Source organism: Microtus pennsylvanicus, chromosome 8 (assembly GCF_037038515.1).
Source record: "Microtus pennsylvanicus isolate mMicPen1 chromosome 8, mMicPen1.hap1, whole genome shotgun sequence".
Lineage (NCBI taxonomy): Eukaryota > Metazoa > Chordata > Mammalia > Rodentia > Cricetidae > Microtus > Microtus pennsylvanicus.
Window position 1 is genome coordinate 72,460,565 of NC_134586.1, and position 27,156 is coordinate 72,487,720.

General features: G+C 42.0%; 1 protein-coding gene across 1 annotated transcript in view; it reads left to right on the top strand.

The window, feature by feature from the left end:
• The window catches only part of Dnah6 (dynein axonemal heavy chain 6), a 182,621-nt gene that overhangs the window by 13,087 nt on the left and 142,378 nt on the right, over positions 1-27,156 (top strand). The window contains exons 5-15 of the mRNA XM_075983804.1: positions 1,751-2,018; positions 4,553-4,687; positions 4,779-4,899; positions 5,194-5,320; positions 5,963-6,131; positions 7,919-8,035; positions 9,182-9,382; positions 14,172-14,292; positions 17,768-17,919; positions 20,281-20,433; positions 23,377-23,628. Coding sequence (XP_075839919.1) covers positions 1,751-2,018; positions 4,553-4,687; positions 4,779-4,899; positions 5,194-5,320; positions 5,963-6,131; positions 7,919-8,035; positions 9,182-9,382; positions 14,172-14,292; positions 17,768-17,919; positions 20,281-20,433; positions 23,377-23,628 — 1,816 coding nt within the window. The remainder of the gene's footprint in view (positions 1-1,750; positions 2,019-4,552; positions 4,688-4,778; positions 4,900-5,193; positions 5,321-5,962; positions 6,132-7,918; positions 8,036-9,181; positions 9,383-14,171; positions 14,293-17,767; positions 17,920-20,280; positions 20,434-23,376; positions 23,629-27,156) is intronic.

A 27,156-nucleotide genomic window follows, 5' to 3' on the forward strand; every position in this document is an offset into this window, starting at 1 on the left:
GGACCCGTGGAAGCCAGGAAAGGGCAATAGGTCCCTGTTGTAGGAGCTGCGGGCTGCGTTCCTGCTGCCCCAGCTCCTGGTCGCCTGGCTAGCTTATGCCCCAAAATAACAACGCACAAATTGTATTCTTTTAAACACTGCTTGGCCCAATATATCTAGCCTCTTCTCGGCTAACTCTCGCACCTGGACTAGCCCATTTTTAATAATGTGTGTAGCACCCCAAGGTGCGCTTACTGGGAAGATTCTAGCCTACGTCCATCCTGGGTCGGAGTTGAATCGCATCTGCGCGGGAGAGGGGAGCATGGCCTCTGTCTGAGGCATCTTACCTCACTTCCTCTTCCTCCCAGCATTCTGTTCTGTTTTCTCCGCCTATCTAAATTCTGCCCTATGAGATGGGCCAAGGCAGTTTCTTTATTAGCCAATGACCTTCCTCCATCATGTCCCCTGGAGCTGGAGTAACGTGTGGTTGTGAGCGTCTGACGTGGTGTTGGGAATTGAACTCTAGTCTTCTGCAAGAACAGCCATCAGTCTTAACCCCCACTCTAGCAGAAATGATTTGAGCTTTGGTTTTTGTGTTTAATCACTGTCTTGTGATTTTAGGTTTTCCACAACTATGACTATTACTCTCCTAAATTTCTGAACATATTTTGACAAGTTGTTATAGCATATATCATACTTGTTTTATTTCATTTAAGTGGCACATATTTTGTCACTTTAGCTAAAATTTCAGAAAATACCTTTGTACTTTAAAATTCTTATTAAAGAATTTTAAATCAAAGATTTTTTTTATAGAATCCACCTTTTTTTCTTTCCTTTTAATTTATCCTGTTCTTGAATTTCTTCGTGGTCTAGTTTTCTTTTTTATGTGAAGCTGAAGCATGCCCTTGATGAAAAGTGCAGATGAAAAAAGGTATCTTTAACTAAATGGTCTTTGACAATAATCTGTGATGAATTAGACATTATTTTAGTTTAATTTGAATCTGAATTATACGCTTCATAATTCATGGTTTCTTTCATCTTTCTTACAATTCTGTCAGTACTAAATAGTTTAAGGGTCTTTCGTGCTACTGATATTGAATAATCTCTAATGAGTTAATAATCAATATAAACTTAATTAAAGCAGCTTGCATAAAAGACTATTGAGTTTAAAATATCTATAGTGGGGCCAGGCTTAGTGGTGCATACCTTTAATCCCAGCACTTGAGAGACAGAGGTAGCTCTGTGAGTTCAAGGCCAGCGTGGTCTATAGAGTGAGTTTCAGGACAACCAAGACTATGTATAAGATCCTGTCTCAAGAAAAATGATGTCTGTAGTAAGGGTGGCAGGTGACTCAGTGGGTAAAGATACTTGCAGTCAAGCCCGAGAATCTGAGTTCAGTCCTTAGAACCCACATAGAGGAAGGAGAAAACTTCCCAAAAGCTGTCTTCTGATCACTATACACCTGCAAAATATGTACATAAATGTAATAAAAAATGTCTATAGTGGGGTTTTTTGTTGAAAAGATCTCATAAGTGTAATGATTAAATGTATTGCCAATATGGACTCTCTCTAATGAATGATCCAGTTTAAACCTAGCTCTTCTCTCTTCTCTTGAGATGTTTCTTTAACTCGAAAGTTTGTTAGTATTTGGTTCAACTTTAAATGGTATTCACCTTTAATATGTTTATCTTTCTACAACAAAAAGCACTTCCATTGTTTATTCTTGTGCTGAATACTTTATCCATTTGTCCCAATTGGTGTTTGTCCACAGGGTCGTAAGTTATGAGAACATCAATAAAAGTGACTACTACACAATTAGCAAAAAAGCAGTGACCCACGTTTACAATGATGACATCGAGTACATCGAGATAGAGCGATGGGAGCAGGAGTATCTGTACCACAGAGAACTCACCAAGATCCCCATATTCTCGCTCTTCCGGAAATGGAAAGCTTTCAGCGTTTGGAGGAAGAATGTCCGCTCCAAAAAAATCACCGGCTGTCGGAAAGCTCTACAAAAAAATCTGTTCATTGTTAATCCTGTATGTATTTCTTAATCATGTTTTTTTTAAAAAAAAAACATTGCAGGGCAAGAGAGTGTGACTTGGTCACAGGCACGGGTATACAAACACCTGACGCAGACTATTTCATCTTGGTAAAAGTACTCAGCGTCTTTGTCCTGTCACACCTAGCAATCCAGTCATCCAGGTTCCTGCCCCTTGACTAGGGCAGTAAGTAAGACTTGTAAGTAAGGCAGAAGAGAGACACAGGTCTCCTTCGATTAGGGGCAGCCTAGAAATGTTAGGATGTTAATTTTCTCTGAGAGGGGAGGCTACGTGCTCCCCAGCCCCGTTTATGGAGAATAATGTTTGGGTGTTGTACAGGCAACCACCTCCTCTGTCTCACCCTACACCAGTCACCTTCTCTGGTCAGCAGCTACAGCTTGCTGCTCTTGGAGAACAATCTGATTGGTTTTTGTGGTCATGTCATGTCACTCGTACAACAGAGAAGGTCGCGAGAGCTAAGATAAATAGAGAACAGTAATAATTAAAATTAACCATGCAAAACAAGAGTGTAGGATGTGTCATCTCAGGTCATCCATCCCAACGAGCATGCTGAACTATGCAAGGATATCCCATTCCTGCACAGCATTGCCCTCAAACTCTGCATCTTTAACTTCATTAGCCGCTTGAACTTCTTGACCATGCTTTACATACTGCATAGATCATACATCTTTTTAGTCATTATGCTAAACTCTTCCTGGGTTTGTCTTTTAAATGACCTTTCCCAGTCCCCATGTCCCCTTCTCTTATGTGCTGAGAATTGTCACTTTGCCAGTGGTGTCTTGGTCGTGATAGTACCTCCCCTTAAATTTCTTCTTAGTATGCTAGAAAGTTCTCATCTTTCTAAAGCTAAGAGTTACCTAGGAACCTCCCTACTGTCATGGTTCAGTACCCATTAGCTGCTAACCAACTCTCCAGAAATGAAGTGACTTCAATGGCTGAATCTTCTAGACCAGGCTAAAAGAAGAAGCATGGAATTTAAATTTTTTATGTAAGAATTGTTTTATGTAAGAATTAATTGTAAAAATTAATCCTTATTTTGTGTGTATAGGTGTGCTGGCCTGCATACCTGTCTTTGTATTGTGTGTGCAGGGCTTGTGAAAGCCGAGAGAGTGTGTTGGATCCCCTGGGGATGGAGTTACAGACAGTAGTGAGTTGTCATGTGGGTGCTGGGCACAAAACCTAGGTTCTTTGGAAGAGCAGCTGGCGCTCTTAACCACTGAGCAATCTCTCCAACCCCTGCTTTTAAAACGTCATTGCATTTTACTTATTCTCTCTCTCTCTCTCTCTCTCTCTCTCTCTCTCTCTCTCTCTCTCTCTCTCTCTCTCTCTGTGTGTGTGTGTGTGTGTGTGTGTGTGTGTGTAGTCCATCCACCTGACTGCCATGGTGTGTGTGTGGAGGTCATAGGACAACATACAGGGGTTGGTTCTCTCCTTCAACCTGGGGAGTCCCTAGGATTGAACTAAGGTCCTCTGATTGGTGGCAGATATCTTTACTTGCTGAACCATCTTGCTGGCCCTGAAATTTTTATTTCATGAAAACAGCCAATCTCGTAAGCACCTGTGCCTGCGTTTTCCTTAACAACTTCATTGATACATAATTTCCATACTTGCCGTGTATTTACCCACCCCAGTATATTAGTGTGTTCACAGGATGGACTAGCCATTGCCGCAATCGATTTTGGCACATAACCATCACCCTAAAAAAAGACTACATTGGCCATGGTTAGCAATTCTCAATTTCTCCCCAATTTCTTGTTCCTCCCTAACATCTACTTCCTGTCTCTATAACTTTGCCTATTCTGTACACTTATGAAATCATCCAATATGATTGACATTTTTCACTTAATGTACTCTCTACAAAATGTATCTGTGTTATGAAATACCATTTCTTTCCACTGGCTAAACATATTTCTTTGTGTGGTTATACCTACCTTATTTATTTATGTCTTGATAGATATTTGAATTGTTTCTACTTTCTGGCAATTACAAGCAATGCTTTTACAAATAAATGTAATTACAAATAAATATCCACGCATAATTTTTTCTAAGGTATTATCAATTGTCTAAATATTTTTGAACATAAGTACTTATGTGTACTTTTTTTTCTCCTGGACACATTATTAGGATGAAAGAGCTTCCTTTTCAGATGCATCTTGTTCGCCATGGTAAATTTAGAGTAAAGTTTAGTCTTGTTATATGTCAGTATAATAAGTGATCCTTTTGTGATCGTTGTGGCTGGACACTGTAAAGTCTTTTAGTAGCCATTAGCTAGAGCCAATGAAATTTAAGATGTGTAGCTTTTTGCTACTTGCCTTCAATCTTATTCGTTTACTAGCTAAAAGGCATGCATCCTTCTCGAAGTGAAAAGGAGAGAACTGGGCAAGCTAAATATGATAACTTGAGTAATTCTTTTACAAAAATGATTCTGGCAAGTTCCTACTTGGTGTGTGATATTTTTACAATACAGGACTTTAAAAATTAAATAATGATTAATTCTTCTTTTCTTCCAGTATCTGCGACCAGCTCTTCTTAAGATTAACGAGATGTGCTACCAACTGAGTTTTATGGGACTTTGTTATATTGAAAAATTCCACACCTACACCCTGCAGGAGTTCAAGGCTGCTCAAATTGTGCGACTACAAGAGGTAATAGACGCTGTCAGTCAAGTTTCGGACTCCTTTCTTCTTAGGACCCTGATTTTGCCATGACTAATTATACTCACCCATGAATGTTTAGGTCACAGAGCGCCTCGATGATTTCCGAAACGAGGCGAAAGATGTGGTCAGGAAGTCGTGCCGCTTTGCCTTACGTGCTGCGGGATTTATTCCTGATGACTGTGTGTTCGAGCCCTATGAGGGTATGAAGGCTGAGAACCAACCGGGAGAGTCCAGAGGGGCAGCCGTCTAGAATACTATCTCTTCTGTACTCTCACTTCCCTTTGAGTTAAACAGCTGTTCTCTTTTCATTTGTTCCAAACTAGTGCGTGTATGCATAAATTGTAAGCATAAATTCTTATCTATCTTTTTTCGGGGGTTCGGAGTTGTTTCACACATCAAAGGAGTTTGTTGCTTTTGTGTTTTCATTGTTTTCTTTTAATCAGTATTGAAAGGTGGAATTTTTACAGAAGCTTTGTTCCTTGTATTGCCCTTAGATTACTTTAAGATAAACATTGCAAGTTTCGTTGAAGCTCCGTTTGATTTGCCAACTTATGGAGAATCTGAAAAAATGACATACACAGAACAGGCCAGCAAAAGGCATCACTGCACGAGGCTCACATGGTGAGAGCATCTTCTTCCTTTCAGGATTAGAACAGAGAATCTACACTTCTCAAGCTGTGGGCTGGGGAGATGGGTCAGTGCGGAAAGGCTTTGTCCCACAATTCTGATGTGGAAATCAGACGCAGCTTGCAAGGTCAATACCCCAGTAAGAACACAAATTGGTGCCTTCGGACTAACAACTGCTACCGAAGAACATTGATGTGCGGTGCTACAGGTGTGAGTCTCACGTGTTACATGCACCATCTCAGCATCCCACAGGGTATGCACCATGGGAACCAAATGGCAAAGATTTCAGACACAAGTTACATGCATTGTATGCATAGGATTTCCCCCTGAAGCACCCTGAGGAACTCCTGTGGCCCTTTGACCAGATGAGCTGGGTGTGTTATTCTTATCACACATCTTGTTCATCAGATAGCTCGTGGTGAAGTTAGGACCACTAGTTAAAGCAATGTCCTGTATTTGAATATATTTATGCTTTCAGGGGGAAAAGGTCTAAGAATAATTCCGAAGAATCTCACGTTTTAATATAATTCAACCAAAATTCCAAGAGCCATTACGTTTTAAATCCTTGCCTTAGAGTTGCTATAGGGAAAATGCAGTAATCATGGAAAGCTGAGCGTGTTTGCCTTTTTCCTCAAGCTTCATCCGTCTGAATGACTACCTAATTCAGAACACCCTGCACATCTTAACAGTAAACACTGCCAGCTCGCTTCTGAGTTTTCTCTCTGACAAACTAAAGCGAACGCCTTCAGCAGACATCATTCAGAAATGGATTACTGAAGAGAAGCCCGAAGTCACCGAGAAAAAGGTACATTTGGACAAAAATCACATCTCTGGGTGTTTACCAAGGAGCATCTTTATGTTGTGATTTTTCCTGGGGTTTTCTATATTCTGGGAAAAAGAAAAATTTATATTGGTTACTTTTAATTGTCCAGTTGACATAACCTATGATCATTGAGGAAGGAAGACTTAATGAAGAACTATGTACGTCAGATTGGCCCTTGGGCACGTCCATATTGTTATCAGAACTATTTGGATTGTTAACTGATAAGGAAAGCCTGCCTGAGCGTGAAAGCCACCATTTCCTAGGCTGAGCCCTGGGTGATAGAAGTAGGAGTATATATACTGAGATATATAACATATATATATATATATATAATTAGTAGAGGGAGTTAAAAAGCAATCAAGGATGCATTCTGCTTCTGTCCTTGACCGTGGATGTGATGTGGCTAGTAGCTTCCATTGCTGCCTTGACCTCTGCTCAGTGACAGACTATATGTTGTGCGAATTCTAACTGGTCTTAATAAAAGTCCGGAGTCAGATATTAGGAGGTGAAAGCTGAAAGAGCAGAGTAGCGGAGCAGCCAACCCTAGGTCTTACCTCTATGAAATCCTCAGACAAAGGGCGCGAGATCCTGTCTCCACAAATCCTCAGACTGAATGCTGTCGCTACAAAACCTCAGACTGAATCCTGAGCTCCTGTCTCCTTCCGCCTTATATTCCTCACTCCACCCAGTCATATCACTTCCTGCCCCCACCTCCCTAGTGCTGGGATTAAAGGTGTGAACCGCCACCACCACCACCACCATCCCTTGGCTCTGTTTCTCTTAGACTGATGCAATCAAACATAGCCCAAGGTGGCCTTAAACTCACAGAGATCTGTCTGTCTCTGTCCCCAAGTGCTGGGATTAAAGGTGTGCGCCAACACTGCCTGGTCTGTAGGACTAGCTAGTGTGACTAGTTCCGCACTCTGATCTTCAGGCAAACTTTATTTGTTTCTGCCCAAACAAAGAATCACCACAACTATATCTTGGAATTGTAAGCCTAGTCTACCCTTTCTTCCCCTGTGCTGCTTTTTGTCAGGATGTTTTATGACAGCAACAGAAATTAACAAATGCATACTGTTGCAGTATTGGTTATTATAAGGTGTGGCTTCTATCGAGTTTATGAACTTCATTTTTTTTAACTTTCTTTTTATTTATTCTTTGTGTCTTTTACATCATGTATTCTGATCCCATCCATCTTCCCATCACTTTGCATCCATACTCTTCCCTTGCAACCACCCCTCAAATTTACAATAAAATAAAATTTAAGAGAAAAGAAAAGAAAAAAATCAATCTCATCATGGCAGCTGTAGTGTGACACAGTAACGGTGTAGGAGGATCTTCTTCCTATGTGTTGCTTTCATTGGTTGAATAAAGAAAACTGCCTTGGCCTTTTGATAGGGCAGCCCTTAGGTGGGTGGAGTAGACAGAACAGAACTATGGGAAGAAGGGAAGTGTGACAGATGCCATGCTTCTCCTGCCCAAGATGGACGCTGGTTAGACTCATGCCAGTAGGCCACAGTCAAGTGTTTTCCATGTTTGCTTGCATTTTCATTTATACAAAGAGAGATATTTTTGCATTGCTGTATCATCTTCCAATAGTTTTGTTTTTGTTCTTCCTATGGTATTTTTCCCAGAAAGACTTCCACAAGCCAAGGATCTGAATCCAGCTCATTGTGTGAACTTGAGCCACTCACCTTTGTATGTTTGCTTTCCTTTATAGCATTCTGCTAGGTAGGATCTCTGTAACAGTGTGCATGTGGTCCTTCCAGGGGGCCCCAATAATGGAAAAGCAGGAAGAAGATGAGTCTCTCATCCCCATGTTCCTCACAGAACTGATTCTGACAGTGGAGTCGCTACTCTTCGAGCCGTCTTTGGAAGATTTTCTGGTGTGTATTTCATTATCTGATATCTGCCAGTAAGCAGCCTTTAAAATAAAGAAGCACGTTCACACGGTCAGCTGATTGGTACGACTGCAGTTAGCACAGTCCCCTTGCCTTGGGACAGATCAGACGCTTGGCAAGGCACTTTGTGGAGACGACAATTCAGTGTGGCACAGAAAGGAGATTGATGAAAGCGTCCCTCTGAGCAGAGTCTAAAACATCAGCTGTTGTAAACGCAACTTTTGAAGTCTTTTCAAAATCATGTTTTACCTTAGAAAATTCTGATTTTTGATTATTCATTGTTCTTTAACAATAGCTCACAAATTTAGCAACACAAAATAATAATCAAGTTTCCTCCCAGACTTGTTTTGTGTATTCTAGTATGCTGTATACCTAATCTACTATGAAGTTATATGCACTTGGACACATTTTTAAATTTGAGGTTCTAGTATGTTCTCTATTCATCTTTTTTCTTTTCTTTCTTTCTTCCTTTTTCCTTTCTTCCTTCCTTTATCATTAACATTATATCATAAACATTTATCCATTTCATTAATTACTTTGGAAACATCTTTGGTAAAGACTATAACATTTTCATTATATATATATATATATATCATAATTCATAAGTCTGAAATTACCATTTTTAACATTTTTGTTTTCCCTAATTATTTTAGTTATTCAACAGTGAATGTCTTTGAGCATAAATCTTTGTTTCTATGTCTAATTTTTTCTCAGCTTACATTCCTAGAATAGAAACCATTTCCAAATACCAATAAACTTCTCCAAATACCAATAAACTTCTAACCATCATTTAAAATTTCCCTGAAGTTCTATTTGGCTTTCCTCTCATGATCCTCTAGAGTTTTGTTCATATTTCAAATATGTATCTCATCACAATATGTTGTAATTATTTTGTTTTTATTTGAGACTGAGTTTCTCTGTGTAGCCCTGGCTGTCCTGGAACTCGCTCTGTAGAGGAGGCTAGCCTCAAACTCACAGAGCTCCACCCACCTCTGCCTCACAAGTGCTGGGATTAAAGGTGTGCACCCCCACTGCCCAACAGGAGTTATTCTTATGTATCAGGAAAATTTAAAAACTCCATAAATGCAGTCATCTGTGCTTACATCATGTTCGTGCTTTTCTCTCTGACAGGATGGCATTTCTGGGGCAATCAATCATTTTCAAAACACTGTGTTGTCAGTTCCTAATCTGGTGCCCGACTCATACTTTGACGCCTTCACCAGCCCGTACATTAACAAGAAGCTGGAAGAGAAGACCTGTGGCCCCGGACCGAGCCTGTCAGCAGTGTTTGAGGATGACAGGAATTTCCTCACCATCATCCTGCAAATAAAGGTAGATTTGCTTTTACTAAAACTGTTGATTATATCCCCAGTTTGTAAGAAATCAAGGAATATGCTTTCTTCCCATCTTATCTTTGAGTGTTCCATTTGTAGAAACGGATAGGTACCTAATCTCTAAATAGTAAAATCTGAAAATGATGTAGATACCGTAAAGATTGTCCTGCTGGGGCCAGTGAGATGTCTCAGTGGGTGACCTGTGTTTAATCCCAGGATAGAAAGAGAGAACTGACTCCTACAAGCACCTTGTACTCTGACCACCATCAGTACATGGTGGCACTTGGCGTCATACAAAATAAACACGACTGCAAGAAAAACATTTTGTGTATGCTACAAAACCAATGACATGAAAAACAAAGCTTACCATGTCGGGCAGGATAGTTGCCTGCCATTAGCAAACATTGTCATGTGTTTCTTGGGACACCTTGGGTTCAAATAGAGCAGAGCAAGGTCTTGCCAGCTGTAATTCTAATTGAAGAACTCTTTGTTAAATGTTTTGTGTGTTTTTAAGACACAATGTGATGATTTGAGGCCTGTTAGAGATTAATGTAAAGGCTTCTTTTCATCACCCTTAAGTGCTGATGCTGACCATACATTTAACTTACGTAGTTTGTGTATGGATGTGGTGGATGTGCACATGAAACAGCGAGCATGGAGGCGGGAGGACAACTTGTAGGGCTGGTCCTGAAGACAGAACTCAGGTCATCAGATTTGGCAGCCTCCGGAAATGAAAGCTGGACTTTGTTCCCTACCCTCCTCAATTGCCTTCTCTCCTGGGCATCCACAAGCCATTATGATTTTCAAACATAAACTTTGCCTACTTGTCCGTCATTCATTATACATCCAGCCTTATAAAACCTAAACCTAGTATGCAGTGAGTATTCCTATCCTCTGGGACGTCATACAAGCAGCACGGAGGTGCAGTCAGTAAAGCAGCCGCTTGCAAACACGAGCACGGAGTCCATGCGAAAGTAGGACATAAGGGCATGCGTCTGTAGCCTCAGCTGGGGGTCGGGGGAAGAAGACAAGCCAGGCCCTGGAGTTTACTGGCCAGCCAGTCTATCTGTTGGTGAGTCCCAGGTTTAATGAGAGCTCCTGTCTCAAAAAACAAGAAAAATAACAATTGAAGAAGACACTTAAGGGGCTACACAGAAAGACACACACACTGTAAATAAGTAAATAAGCAAGCAAACAAACAATTTTAGAAAATGAGGTGTGACATAGTAAAGTATAATTTTTCAATAAACTCATGAGAAGAAATAATTTTTATCTAACCAAGCTAGTCCCTTAAGAATCAAGGCTATAGAAATCAGATTTAACAGTTTTCTCCAACGCAGAAAACATGGATATATCAACAACTCCTGGGCAGGCCTCATGTTCAAGAGTAGTTGACCAACACATAACAGACTTTACAGATTTTCTGTGTACTATTATTTGGTTACATTTTAATGGGGGGGGGTATTTTTTCCTGTTTGGGTGTTGTTTTAGTTTGTTTTCTTGCTTTAGGGGTTTATTGTTATATCGGCTGTTCGTTTGATTCTGAGAAAGAACTTAAAGTTGAGAAGGGAGGAGGAAATAATCTGAAAAGACCTGGGAGAGGCGATGAGTGTGATCAAAATATAATTTGAAATAAGAAATGTTTTAAAAAGAAAAGCAGATTTAAATGTGCAAATGCCCTGGGAATTTGTTAGCCGCAGAGGAATCCACTAGAGAAGGAAGGTGTGACTTTAAAGCAAGTGAAACTCTGGTTAGTGTTTGCTACAACTTTGCTTTTGAATGTACAGAAGCCTAAAACAAAGACAGAGATGAGGATGCGAGAGTAACACACAGCTGAGGTGTGCTCCACTAAAGGAGAAACTGGGCGACTTTACACACCAAAGAGAACAGAAGAAAGATGGAAGGAAAAGGTTGAAGATCAATAACGAGGCCATGGGTAACAATTAAGTAGTTAGTAAAACCAAAAAATCAAATAATGAGATTAATAAATCAGTAATTAAGTAATTAAACACAGAAATAACTAGAAAACATATTTTTAACATCTGACCATATCAGCAATGCATTGAAGTAAGAGTGAGCTCTGCCCCCCTCTGAAATGAAAGATTCGGGGCTCATGTGTGATAAGTGAGGGCTCTACCACTAAGCTACATCCTCAGCCCTCTTTCTACTCTTGATTTTGAGATGAGGTCTCACTGAGCTACCATAGTTGGCTCCTCTCAGGCCCAGGCAGGCCTTGAACTTGGAATCCTCTTGTTCCGGCTACTAAGTAGCTAGGATTACAGATCTGTGGCACCAGGTCCAGTTTAAACAAAGACTTTCAATTTGGTCTACAAAGCTGCGCAACCAATATGTTACCAAAGCGAACGCAGTGATTCTGAAAGGCTAAACTGGAGGGTCACTCAGGGGTATAAAGAGCAGACAAGCCGTAAGAACGCAGAGCTTGTGGTCCCAGAGTGGAAGAGCCCCAAGACCACCGCACATTCTGTGCTTTGCTAGGCGATCCCGGGGACTCCGGGTACAGTTGTTCACATAGCTGTGATTTAATACGGTGATAGACTGGAGAGTGAGAGCAAGAAAAGGAAAGCAGCAGGAAATAAAGTCCGGGAGAAGGAGCACAAGCCCCCAGGGCGGTCTCCTAGGGGAGGTACAGAGAAAGAAGCACTTGATCCCTCCCACAACCAGCCCAGCGGTGAGGAGCCCTGAAACAGTGTTTAGCAGGCTTAGCTTCTCAACCCGGGTTCCCACTGAGTCTCACCATGAAGGCATGCTCTGCCTAGCAAGGGCCAAATTGTTAGACTCCCCCATGGGAGAGAAGATGTTCAGCATAAACCACGTTTTTCAGAATTATTCAGATATGAGCCATGCTTTCCAGACAAGAGATGGTGGAGCCCTTTCTGAAACCCAGGTTTTCTGATCTTGAACAAGCGCCATCTTTGCAGGCAGACCTTTCCAAGGAGAGCAGTGTCTGGTCTGCTACAGTAACCCCAATGTCACACAGAGGACTGTTTTAAGTCAAAAAGCACTAATGGAGCAAAAATGAGTTAGCTCTTTTAAGACCCACAATTTGTGATGAAATATATAATGTATGTGTGGCAAATATGTCAGGAGACGCTTTCCTAAGACTAAGAGGCAGACTAAAACACAAACGGAACATTAAAAAAATAGTGTAAATAAAATACCTTAGCATACCATTCTCATCCAAAGGAAGACCAAATGGAAAAGAAATAAGAATGGATGAGGTCTGACCAACACAATCAGAATGAAAAGAAATGATCCTTAAAACAAACAAGCAAAAGCCTTTAAAACGCTCTGATGTTACTATGTAGACACTGATCAAAATAAATATGTATATTTAGGGGAGGCATGTTTGCCATAATGAGCCACACATCACACATAAAAACCTTGCCATAGGGAAAGTTGCACCTTACAAAAAGCACAGGGCTCCAGCGATTTCATAAGGGAAATATTATCAGTTCTCCAAAGACCATTTTGCTCTCATTCACTTCCCTTCTTATCCTCCCTTTTCATGGTTCCCTTTGGCTTATTACCCCTCACACACATCATACATATGCACATAGATGAAATCCAGTTTCTGCAGGTAAGAGAAACAAATGGAATTTGTCTTTCTGAGTCTGGTTTATTGAGAGAGGGGAGAACACACGTGATGTGAAAGCAGGAGGAGGGACTGTTGGGGAAGGAGGGAGGTTCGTAACAAGAAAGATCGGTGTGGGAGGGGAAATTGAATGGCACATATGTATAACACACGTAATAAGACTCATTACTTTATATAACATGTAAAACAATTTCCAAGGATAAGGTACAATGCTATATAAGTTGTTCTAAAATAGAACAGAATATAATAGAAATGCCTAAAGGGAAAAGTCTCCACTCAGATTAATAAAAGAAGCTAATAAATGGTGATAACCCAATAGGAAATATTAAAAACATACATATGAACATAAAACTTTGAAGATTTTGTGGCAGCCATAAGCTGGAATTGAAAGAGTTTTCTTAGATGGGATGGTTCGGTGTAATAAAGACATCCTTGACTCGAAGAGGTAGGCAAACTTAATAATCAATCTGGTAAGTTAAAACCTGAAAAGAGACCAAAGGACCAATGCATCCAAATCAAAGACCCAGATATCGTAACAAGAAAGATCGGTGTGGGATCTTTCTTATGAACATCTATGAACACCTTATTTTTGACAAAGAAGCAAAAAACATAAAATGGAAAAAAGAAAGCATATTCAACCAATGGTGCTGCCATAACTGGATATCAACATATAGAAGAAAGAAAATAGGTCCATATCTATCACCATGCATAAAAGACAAGTCCAAATGGATCAAAGACCTCAACATAAAGCCAACCACACTAAACTGAACCCAATGATGTTGCATTGAGATTGAAGTCATGACTCATCGTTTTTAATTGGCTGGTAGAAAAACAGGGAATTAAGTTTTATGCATGCATGCAGTGTGAGTGTGTCTGTTTAGTACTGTTAGACTGAATTCTACTATTCTACTTAAAATTGCATTGGCAGTTAGAAAGATGACTCAGCAGTTAAAAGCACACACTGATCCTGCAGAGGATCCAAGCTTGATTTCCAGCACACACACCAGGCAGCTCGCAGCTCTAAGTCCTGCTTCAGAGGATCAGATGCCTCTGCCTTCTGTGGACACCTGCACTCGTGCATATACCTCCTCCTCCTTCTGCCACCCCCCCCCACATGTAACTAAATATGATAAGAAAGAGAAGAAAACAGTCCTGTTCATCTTTTACTACTTAGGAAACGATCCACGCAGCGTTCGATTCTGCATGCTTGTACGCAGCAACATTTGAAAAGTTTCAGATATTCTTCAAGGAAAATGAGAGTCTTGATCTACAGGCGCTGAAGCAGCAGGAGCCTGGTGAGTTCCCATCTGCCCTCACGTAGCACATTTGACAGAGATAACACAGTTTGTCATCCTCTAGGTCTCTGTTCAATGAGAACTAGCAGCCAGAAACAGCTGACTTGACAAAAGACAGGAACTTATCCATGTCTAGTATTTTCCATGGAATCTCCCATTCTCTTTCCCCTTCTATCTGTGTGTGTACTGTGGGAGGCAGTTGCCCAGTTCCTCTGTGGTCTATCTGTTGAGGTTGCTGTGAGTACCATGGCTCCAAGACCTGTGTGTGTTACAGGGACTTGAAAGGGATCCCTGCCATTCCTCTCAGGTAAGGCTTAGGAAGCTTTTCTATCTCAGGAATTCAAGTTGCGTTTTTCTTCTGGTAACCACACTGAGACCTGATGGGAATGATCAACAGCTCTTGGTGATGAGTTCCGGCCTGGAATCTTGTGCAAGAGCAGGCAGTGTGTCTGCTTCTCACATGCCTTTACTTTCAAAACCCTGAAGAAGACTCCTCTACTTCACTTTAGAAAACAAAAAGATTAGACAAGTTTGTTAAGCAAGCCCACAGTGAGATGCCGCCTCAAAAACCAAAACAACAACAGTAGTAGTCATAACAGTAATAATAATAATTCAAGAGTATTCAGGCTTTCATTGATCCTACTGGATTAGAAAAGGGGGAAATGGAGGCAGGAAGACTGTAAAATACAGCCTTGACACCTACTGGATATAAACTGATGATTGCCCCAGCCCTGACTCAAGGAGCAGAGATGGTAGAAGAGGTTGGAAGGAGGAATGAAAATAGCTTTAGCTATATTAGAGCTCTTGTGTTTCATTGTTCTGTTGTGAACAACCCTGAAATATTTTACCACCAAATACCACATGGGAGAACTCTTAGATTAAGTCTAACTTCCAGACAACCTTGTCCACCTTAGGTTAGATCTGATACCTCAGGAAACTATAAATGTAGCTCTGAAGCACTTCGCCAAGGTGAAGACCACAAAAAAGTGAGTGTAGACTCCTTTGTTTCCTGCTATATATAAATTTTATGTTACACTACATTGTAGTCTGCGAAGTGTGTGGTAGCATTATGTTTTTCAAAAAAGTCACTATGCCTTATTGTGTCTGTGGAGTGTTCAGTCACAGAGAGGACGTCTTCACCAGGCTCTCTTCCCCAGAGCTTCAGGGTCCATGGCAGGTAGGGGTCAGGAGGACTGGAGTGAAGCAGTATCTTTTGGATATGCATGACCACTGCGTGAATGACCTCTCAGCAGCTGTGGTTGCCTATACAAGACTGTATAAGATCAAGCCAGTCAACATTCCAGCGTGGATGGGGAAGGTGCTCAAAATCCCCAAACCCAGCTCAGGAACTACTGAGAGCTGATGGCCAGTAGGGGAGGGAGAGCCAGTTTTCTTAAAAGATGTGGCCCTGGCAAGCCAGCTAAGTTGTTGCAGAGGGTTCCACTCCCAGGAGTATATGGGTCATACAAATTGGAGTCTGTGCATTGTTTAGGGAAAAAAGGACACAAAGTGAAGGGGAGTGGGAGTGGAGATGACCCGCCCAGCAGGTCCTAAGTTACTCCAGGGTCTTGAAGAGGCACTATCTGAAAGACATGGGGGGAGAGAAACGGACGCCAAACAGTATTCCTTGTCAAGGCATCCCGTTTATTGAAGCAAGTTTCATGTCTTAAATACTCCTCAGAAAGGAGCTAGGGCAGGGGGAACTGAGGAAAGGGGGAAGGGAAGGAGGGGCTCGGTAGCTAGGCAGCTGAGCGGGGCAGTTTGGCAGCTAAGCAGGGCAGTTGCAAGGTCAGTGGCTAGAACACCTGCTGTTAGTGATAAGCAGCAAGACTTGAAGACACTCTGGTGCTTTCCAGAGCTTGAGTCTCCACGGTCAGGATGTAATGTTTTGGCTAACTTTAAGTTTTCTTGTCTCAAGATTTTTATTTCAAGGCCCTGTGAGATGTGAGAAAGGGGAAGCCTGAAATGGCTCCTGACATGGAGATATAGGGTATGGGTGTAGGAGGGGTGGGGATGGTAAAATCACAAAGTTAATATAAATATACAAATTAATAATAGAAAATGTTAGAAGCTACACCCATGAAGTCTCGCCAGACTGACTGCTTAAATATGAACAAGGATAACATAATAAACATGCCAAAGTGGATGGAAACCAGGCATGAGGCCTTGACCCTATACAAAGAACTACAGGGAACTGAGGAATGCTGGGAGTGAGAGAAATAGTCTTCCCCAGGGAAGAGCACACCAGTTGGTTTTCCAGTACCAATAGGTCAGCCCTGGAAACATACAAAGAAGTAACATTATGCAGACTATGCAGGTTGTATCTAGGAATAAATATGCATATGTATATAGCAGCAAGTAATGAAAAAGAGGCCATGAATTTGAAAGAGATGAAGGAGGAGTTTATAGGAGGATTTGAAGGAGGAAAGGAAATGGGGAAGTTATCTAAGTATTATAATCTCAAAGGTAAAAGAAATAATAAAAAGCACATTGCTAAGAATGTCGACAGACCTTCTTCTGGTTAGAAGCGCAGCATCTGCGAGGTGTGAGAATACAGCATGAGAGGCAGGCCCAAAGTCAGTCACTTTATCTCTTAGTGAGGGCGAAGACGGGTGTTGACACTGTAAAACAGTGGGGTTTTTATTATGAGAAAAGGGTATTTATTAAGCATTATGAATTAACACTTTAGACTTAAAACAAAGCAATCCAAGTATGGGTAATAGCAAAAATACATACATAAATTTATTAATTTTTCCTTGGGTATATTCTTTGTGATGGTAGCATGCTACATAAAAGCTTTTCAAACTGATAAACAGGACAATGAGAATACATCTCCTTCGTACCCCACCCTTCCTTCACCCCTCCCCCACTCAGCCTTCTTCCCCGTCTCACTCCTCTCCTGTCCCTCTGGACGATTTCATTTCTATCTTCATGTCATATACACACATGCAACTTTATGTATCTATGTAAAATCTATGGACCACATAGGACACACTACTTGTTTTTCAAGATTGACTCGATTTGCCTAATATGGTGACCTGTAGTCATTTCCTGCATGTGACATAACTTCATCCTTTGTAGCTGAAAAAACTCCATTGTGTGTATCAGTCGCATTGTCTCTACCATTTCTGCCGCCACACACCAAGGTTGTTCCCACCACTGGGCATCATGCGCAGAGTGGCGCTGCAGTAGCGTTGATGCACCAGTGTCTCTGGTGCGCTGTCCTGGAGCCCTTCAGCTCTCCACCGAGGAGTGGCGCAGCTGGGTCAAGTGGTAGATGTGTACGCGCTAGTTGGCAGTCTCACCAGCAGGAAATGAGGGCTCCCATTCATCCACACCCTCGCCAGCATCACGTCTTATTGTTTGTTACTTAATGGCCGCCCTTCAGGCTGGGGTGGTTTTTAGTCTACTGTAGCCTGCTCCTTTAAAAACTACCGTGACGGATTCGATCATTTATGCTTCTCGTTTTCTGTAGATGTCCAGTTCTTCAGTACTCAGCTGGAAAAATATCACAAGCAGCACAAGGACTCGGTAGCCCTGAGACCCACCCGAAACGTAGGCCTGCTGCTTATTGACACCAAGCAGCTGAAAGAGAAACTAATCCCCTCGCCGCTGCGGTGTTTGGAGGTAACTGTGAGAAGGGTCAACATGTGGTACCCACTCTTTTTATCATTGTAATTATGGTGTCTGCTAATAGTTCATACATTAAAAAGAAATATATTCATCTTTGTGCATTACAAATGTTGAAATTACCATAATAATTTTGGTGATCCCTGATTTGCATACACGTCTGTGTCTCTGTGTATATGTGTGTGTGCGCGCGCGTGTACTGTTGCAGGTATGTGCATATGTGTGCAAGGCCTGAGGACAGCCTCAGCTGTCATTCTTCAGAAACCATCCACCTTCTTTCTTGAGACAGGGTCTCTCATTGGCCTAGAATCCACCAAGTCAGCAATGCTGCTATGAGTAAGTTCTAGGGATCCACGCATCTCTGCTAACTCAGCCTTGGGATGGCAAATGCATACCACACGTGGCATTTTTATGTGCGTTCTAGGGACCAAACTCAAAACCTAGTGATTGTACAGCAAGCACTTTGCTGCCTGTCTCTGCAGCCTCACCCTTCATCTGCAGGAAAAGGCCTATATTCTTTCTGTCGCAGACATTGTCAACTTTTAGGTGCCATAGGGAAGAAGATTGTCGGCTTCAATTTCCCACTCCTGTTTCCTTGGAACATTTCCAGACTTCCCGAGAGAAGCTACCACTAGTAGCTCAGTGTGCCAGTGGGACTGTTGCTTAGCCAGAACGCTGAGATCAAGTTTAAGGGGTCATTTCCTGAACCTAACTCTTCTTACACATCCAGAACAACTCATACAACCAAAATAATATGTCCTTTAGCTGCAGCACTTGGTTGCGGATTCTCAAAGGCCTCCAGAGGACAATGGAAAAACACAGCCAGAGCGCTCCATGGCTCATCAACTTGACTATTGTTCTGTATACATGGTTTAATTAGAACAAGTAAAGTCAACACATTTAAGCACTGCCTGTGGCTTCTTGCCCTGCTATGAGGACACAGCTGTCTGTTTGAGACAGATAGTGTATTCCCTTTCAAGTCTAACATATTTACTGTCTGAACCTTAAGGAAAATCTTTGCTGGCTCTAGGTGTACATGCTAGAAGATAATAAGAGTGGTAACCTGAATGCTAATTTCTGTTGTGGCATTATGTGTGTGACAGAGAGCTTTCTTCTGGTGTGTTGCTTCTTTGTCTCTAAGAAAGAAATAGGAAGGAAGAAAGGAAAGAAAGGAGGAAGGAAGGGATGGAGGGAGGGAGGGAGGGAGGGAGGGAGGGAAGAAGTATGATTGAGAAATAGGAGGGAAGATGGAAGGGAGGGAGGGAAGGAAGGAAGGAAGGAAGGAAGGAAGGAGGGAAGGAAGGAAGGAAGGAAGGAAGGAAGGAAGGAAGGAAGGAAGGAAAAAGAGAGAGGTTGGAGAGTTGTTCAGTGGTTAAGAAGATGTCCACTGGTGGTTCTCCCCAGAGGACCTGAGTTTGGTACCCACATGGCAGCTCACAACCACCTGTTCAGATGCTTTCTTCTGGCCTCCAAGGGTACCAGTTATACACATGGTGTACATATATAAATATTTCATATATTACATATAAAAAATTTCAGATAAAATAACAATACACACTCATTTTAGCAAAAGATAAAAATTGGAATAAATACAAATTAATTTCATCTTTTTTTTTTACCACAACAAACATACCAATTCAAAAAAATAAAATTCAGACTTAGGTGTGCAGAAAACATTCATAAACATCCAGAAATTGAGTGAACACCCATTGTCCCTACAACACCCGGCACTCAGCTTCTCTCATTCTGCTTTCTAATTGCTAGATGTGCCATCCCTCTAAAATGAGCATTGCCTCGTGGTTATCAAATGGCTCTTGAAAGTTTCCACAGGCTCGATATTTCCTTGTCGATATAAAATGGGAAAGAAGAGATTAGAGATTTAGGCACTTAACTCCCTCACCCGGAACAAAAATTATCAAGGTCGGAGGTTCACCCTAACCCAATCACTTTGTTCCAAAGAAACCTTGCTCATATTTATCCTGGGATCAGGCAATCTTTGTTTTTGTTCTCAAAGAGAGACCAATTTCTTCCAAACCACATGGCTAAAACCCATTAGGAAAAGAGTGGACCCAGGCCTGATGCTGCACTGGGAGCCTTGTGTGTCCACCATGTAAGACAGAGAAGCCTGAAGCCTCGCAGAGTGTCAGAGCACTAAGCAAACTGCCCCACCTACAAATGACTGTCAGAATCAGGCCTTGCCTTTTGTTCATTTGAAAAGCAGTTACTAGTGAGAGATCGCCCTCACACACTGCTGCCTCCCACACCACCCGATTTAGCGCTGTCGAGACTTCTTAAAGCACGTAAGAATGTAGAAATACCCAATGATTTATGATCTTCGTCTTCTTTTTTATTTCTTAGGTCCTAAATGGCATGCTTCCCCGTTTGAGCAAGAAAAAAGTGGATGCCATCATCTCAGAGGCCCAAGATGCAGAGTATAAGCTCGAGTTCGTTCCCACCACGACCATAGAGTACGTTAACAGCCTAGTCTTCCTTGACGAAATCCAGGAGCGGGTAAGTTGGTTGTTCTCCTGTAATTCAGTGTCTCCGACCACACAGTAAGAAAGGAACACGCATGACAAGAGACAAATGAGGGTCCCAGGATCAGGAAACATTTGCCTAAATGTCAGAAACATTTTCAGGCATGGTTAACGATGCCCTGTGTTTTAACAGTAACGGCAGCTAATCTTTACCAAATTCTAGCCATTCAGCAGGTATTGCACGAGTTTCACGCACCTTACATCTCTTTCCTCACAAATGCCACAGACGAGGAAACAAAGTAAAACAGGCTGTTAGCCAAGGTCACAGAACCTGCACGTGGTGAAGTGGGAATCAAAATCTGAATGTCTTTGACCACAAAGTCAATATTCTCAAGCATAGTTTATGGCCGTTCTAGTTTAGCAGTAAGTGGTAACATGGATGTTGGTCATCATGGGGTTATAATCCTTTAGCCTACACCTATATAACACCTCGGGGGTTTCTGTTAAAAGTGGACAAAAGAGGACTGGAGAGATGGCCCCGAGGTTAAGAGTCCTGAGTGTAATTCCCAGCAACCATGTGGTGGCTCACAACTATGTATAATGAGATCTGGTGCCCTCTTCTGGCAGGCATACATGCAGGAGAACACTGTATAATAAATAGATGAATCTTTTTTTATACGTGCCTTTTTTTTTTCTTTTTTTTTGGGGGGGGGGCGGGTTTCGAGACAGGGTTTCTCTGTGGCTTTGGAGCCTGTCCTGGAACTAGCTCTGTAGACCAGGCTGGTCTCGAACTCACAGAGATCCGCCTGCCTCTGCCTCCCAAGTGCTGGGATTAAAGGCGTGCGCCACCACCACCCGATGAATCTTTTTTTAAAAGGTGGAAAAAAGCAACACAAACACTAGCTTAAGTAGACACAGTCTCTCTGTCTCTCTTCCTCCCTGCCTCTCTTCTTTCCTCCCCCCTCCCTCCTGTGAGCCTCTTTTGCTTGCTTTCTCCCTGGAAACTTGATTGATTTCCTCCTCTCAGGCTCTTCCCTGTGGCACCAGTATAAGATTAGACTCCAATAATTAATTTTCCCTGAATTCATTCCTATCAGTTTGGCACTGAAGTAGAGATAAATCATTTTCTAAAGTGTCAAAATTTGAATAAATGTGACAAAGTAAAAGTTGGTTATGTTATTAACAGCACTAAGAGTAAAGCCTCTTTCACTTGCCTGCAAAAGAAACATTTCTATCTGTTATTTCAAGAACAGCAGACTTGCTTCATCCCTGAGGACTAAAGATACCAAAGGTTTATCCTTATGTGTTCATGACTGTGTTTAGACAAAGAGCCAAGCCTTTCATGACCTACTCTATGCCCAAATGGGGTCATCATTTAAGGATTCAAAGCTGTCTCACGGAAACTCTATCACAAGTATGGCCCGGTTCAGAACTGACCAAGGACAGAACAGGACAGGTCGAATCCTCCCTCTGTACCCATCGTCTCTGCTTCTCTTTGGGGGTCACTGCTCTTTCTCCAACCCACAGGCTGCTGCTGCTTCATCCACAGCTCTCCAGAAGCAGCTGAAAGTCCAGTCAGCCACCAAAAGAGATAGAACTGATTTTTCTGTATGTCTGTTTATAACTAGCTCCAGGTACTAGATACTTTGTTGAAAGAGGTCCAAGCTCACATGAGTTAACTTAGAAAATGGAAACATGGGCTGGAGAGGTGGCTCAGAGGTTAAGAGGGGCCTGGTTGCTCTTCCAGAGGACCTGAATTCGGTTCCTATTACATCAACAAGTTTGCAACTGCCTGTAACTCTAGCCCCCAGAGGATCCAGACACCAGCATCTGGCCTCCACAGGGACCCACGTGCATGTGTGTGCATGCATGCACACACACCAAATAATAAGATGTTAATAAAAGAATAGAAGTGGAAAATGTATTCTAAATTTGTCTGAGATTTTCTGGTTGCTATGGATAGATCAAAAGGGTGAGGTAGGGACAAGGAAAGCACAGACGAAACAAAAGGCCTTTCCTTCCTCTCTGATCTCTGTTCCTCTAGAAAACAGCTTCTCAGAAGGGGCTCGACCAGAGCAGACCAGACAGAGCCTGGGTGTTTGTTCAGAAGGCGCACCCCTGGGCCACCTCCTAGGCATTTTAAGTCAGAACCTCTAGAAGGAGCACTTCAGCCTGTGTGAAGGAGCTTCCTGAGGTCCTTGTCCCACATGCTACAGGCAGAGAACTGTTCTCCGCACGCCTCCCTGCAGTCAAGGCCACATGTTAAGGAGCTGTAGTCAGCTTCCACACGAAAGCAGATAGCTGTGATTACACCTGCCTCTAACTCTGGCTGTGCTTAAGAGAAAGGTCAGTCAGGGATTCTCCACGTCCCAGCTGAGCAACCTGATGACTTATAGAACCACACAGTAGAGTTGGGGTTGAGGGATTGCCTCCAAACTGCAGAACCATTTGTTTTCAGGAAACACACTGTCCGCTGAAAGTAGACCATCAAGGTTGTTGAATAGCCATTTGGGATTCAGTAAAATCATTTAGCGAATCAGAGTGAAGTATCACTATAGATCTGGGCTCTGAACCTGTGAACTAGGAACTGTCCACACCCGAGGGACTGCTCCGGAGTGACAGCTGCTCAGCACATGCCCTTGATGCTCAGATGCAAGCAATCAGAGCGTCTATGGTCTTAGAAACTGGATGGCAGCAATGAACGGGAAGTGGGGAGAAAAATTCCTTTCCAAGACTAAACTGTACTCAGCTCTGAACATTCACCCCCCCCCCCCCCACACACACACACTCAATTACCCAATTACCTGTACTGGAGCCAGGCTTCTATTTATCACGGGACCATCTTCAGCCAATTAGATGACCATGCCAAACGCACTCATGAACTGTTAACACTTTAGTGTTCCCGTTTTATGGGGCCGTCTCCTATTAGAAAGCATTACCATTCCACTGTATTTCACCCAACCATGTTTCCGCGTAGATCGAAAGCCTGGAGGAAGAAGGGAACATCGTGATTCAGATGTACAAGCTCATTGAGCAGTATCAGGTGCCCACACCTCCTGAAGACTTCGCAGTTTTCGCCACCATGAAGCCGTCCATTACTGCCGTGCGGAACGCCATTGACAAATCGGTGGGTGATCGAGAAGCAAGCATTAAACAGTTTTGTACGCACTTGGGTCGTGATCTTGAAGAGCTCAACAACGAAGTGAACGAAGTCAAGCTGCTGGCACAGGTGAGCCGGGGGGGGGGGCAGAATCTTTCCAAATAACCCGTCCGGTTGGATGATTACAGGTTCCTTAAATTTAGGTCAGATCAACAAATAAAAAGTATGTATCACATGTGCATCTCTACGTATGTATTATGGAGTTTATTAAGCTAATATTTCTATCACATTGCATAGTTATTGTTTTACAGTGAGAACCTTAAAATTTATTCTTTTAGTCCTGTAGAGACAAATATTTCATTTCAACAAGTTAGTTTTATTTTTCCTTGTTTTACTTTAACCAATTCCTCAAGCTGCTCTTTAAAGCTTAGGCATTTCTGAATCTCTCTTTTAGTGTTATGAATAAATTCGAGACCACTGTAAGTCAAGTGTGTGCTTAATATTCAGTTTTCTTCCTTGTGGATGGTATCTAATATTTTGAAATAAGTGTATTTGTTGCTTTCTAATTCATTTTATAGCTCATGTCACAGTGTAAAATTTGTTGAGGATATTGGCAAATTTCTCCTTAGTATTAGGCATAATATAAATTGGTAAAGAGGAGTGGAGATTATTTAGCTTGCATCAGACTTTTTAGGGAAAAGTTTCAGAAATTCAACCATCCATCTAGATGATTCTTAACTAAAATATACCCGGAAGCATTTTTAATAATCCATTATTTTATTATCATTTTCTAAATCTTAGTATAGAATAAGAACGTCACAGTAGAATTTTGAAAACAGAAAAATGCTCATCAATAGAAGATTAATAAAGTATATTCATGTAGATCTCCTCGAGTGAGCATACTGCACTAACAGTTATAATATACATTTATATTAGCGTGGAGACATTGAAACCAACTAACACCCTGTGGGAACTCATAGACAAGCATGGTTCAGAGAACTTGCCATTGTTGTTATTTTTATATTGAAACCTTTTAAAATTTTTCCAACAGACTAGATGTGTATGACTATAATAGGATAGGTCAGTGAGTTATCAGGAAGCCAATACAGCTGTGTTCCTATATCAAGAACTATGGCATTCCTCATGCCCTTGAGCTCCCACCTGTCTCCAAAGGCAGCTATTGCTCCGAATCCTGATGTCTCAGAGCCATACAGTTCTTTCCTGTGTCCATAACACCTTGTGTGGTGTAGTTGGTGTTTATTTGTTGCTCTGTGCTATTTCATCATATTTCAATTATTCATTCCACAGTTGATAGACATCATCTAAAGTATTTTAGATAAAAAGATAAAGAATGCTTCTAGAAGCCATCCTACCTGTGTCTGCTATGCTTTTATATATTCTCGGAACACATGTACGTCTTAATCACGTTTGACAGAGAAGAAAGTAAGATACAGGAAAGAAAGTTGTCCAGGGTCACAGAGACAATAAATGGTGGAACCAGGACTTAGGTGCGGGCAGTCTGCCTTCAATGGTTACTGTAGCTGGCGATTCCTGTGCCGTGTGCTGTGATTGTACATTGCAGATCATCAAAGCATGAGTATCTATCAGAAGAACAAAATGCCAGCACATGCCTCATGTGTAACTGTACATTTCAACTGTGGCACAGGTGCCAAGCACTGCGGCCTAGGTATCCCTAGCCAGTCCATCCTGTATGGAAGGTTTCAATAGATTCCCTCTCACTCGTGGGCAAAGAACTATAATCCATAGTTTGTTCCACAAATAGCACCATCTGCTCTCAAGCCTCCCCAGACACGTGGGTGGAGGGAAGCTGGGGAGAAAAGCTAACGTGATAACCAGTGAGGACAGGAGAACTGGTGAGCCAGATGTTTGAAGGCCATACTGAGAACGTCATGATCACTGACTGTGGTCTCTGGCAGAACTGATGGTTTATAGCAGTAGGAACTGGCACGGTGCTTAAGGAAACTGGAAGGACCGTTAGCTAGCAGCTGCCTGGGAAAACCAGGTTAAGCCCAGTCATGGCAAGGGCACCAGTGCCCACGTGAGGAGCTTCTGCCATGCCAATTCCATTGCCATTTTCTAACCTAAGACACATTGCCATTTTAATGCAAGGCCCCGCTGGGCAAGAGACTGATTATTTGGTCCCCAATGATGGCTATAAGAGTTCTTAAATTTTATTATTCCCTCAGATGCTGCCAAACATAGTTAGGTGTTTCTATTTTGTTCTTGAACTATGCTATGCCCATTTTCTGGGTTTTCACCCACCATATGTCAGCCAGACATTTGCCTTAAAACATATGCCTTCACTTATACATACGTTATTTTCTCTCTTCCTCTCTGTAATTATACACATAAATCTTATATTTTATACATATATATTTTATACATTTTAGGCCTTATGTTTATAATTTTACAGTTTCTGGCTCATAATTCTCATAGTACAGGTTTTGATATTTTCTAAATTATTTCATAAATAATCTACCTTAGTTATTGTTCTATTGCTGTGAAGACACACCATGACCAAGTCAATTCTTACAAAGAGAACATTCAGTTGGGGGCTTGCTTACAGTTTTAGAGGTTTAATCCATTATCATCATAGCAGGAAGCATGGAAGCAGACAGGTAGGTATGGAACTGAGAACTTACATCCTGATCCACAGGCAGACGGGGGTTGGGGAGGAAGGAGGCTGGGCCTGGCACTACCAGTGTCACACCTCCTCAAACAATGCCACAGCCCCTAGTCCTTCTGAATCTTCTCCAACAGTTCACCCATAGGGACATAGCGTGCAAATACATGACCTGTGGGGGCCACGCTCATCCCACATCTCATTGGAAACACCATGTGATCTAAACAGTAAGAAGAACACCCTCGCCCTTTCCCCTGGTTTTTAAAGATGCCTTGGAATAACCTTAAAGTGTAAAGGGACCTTTAATCCGGGATGGGCACCAAAGCTACAAAGAAACCCTGTCTGGAAAAACCAAAAAAAAAAAATGTAAAGGGGAAACAGAGTCTTGTCACAATGCCTGGGTGCTACAGGCAGCAGAGTCAATCTCTCCACCCTTCTTTTCGCTTCAAGGGAAGCCAAAGAAACTGCTGTTTCTCTTCACCAATGGCGGCACATACTGAAAAATACACTGTAATGCCCCTCACCTGCAATATTTCCTTGGATATGGCCATTTTCTGATAGTAGCTCATGAGCCCACCCCGCCAATGCGCCTTTCAGTAAGGGTCTTGACCCAGCCTAAGAGGAAAGAATTCTGCACAGATAGCAAGAAGATTCCAGACAGGTTGCTGGGTTTCTCCACTCAGCCTGTTAGCACTGACAATATTGTTTTTATCTAGTTCATGCTTCAACACTGTAGTAAGAGGAGCGGCCGGTTGTTTCCCCGAAATAACCACACGGAAAATTGTATTAATTAAATTGCTGCCTGGCCCATTAGCTCTAGCCTCTTATTGGCTAACTCTCACATCTTGATTAACTCATTTCTATTAATGTGTATCGCCACTTGACTGTGGCTTACTGGCATGAGTCTAACCAGCATCCTTCTCGGGCAGGAGAATCATGGCATCTGCCTAACTCTGCTCTTCTTCCCAGCATCCTCTTCTCTTTTCCCCGCCTATCTAAGTTTTGCCCTATCA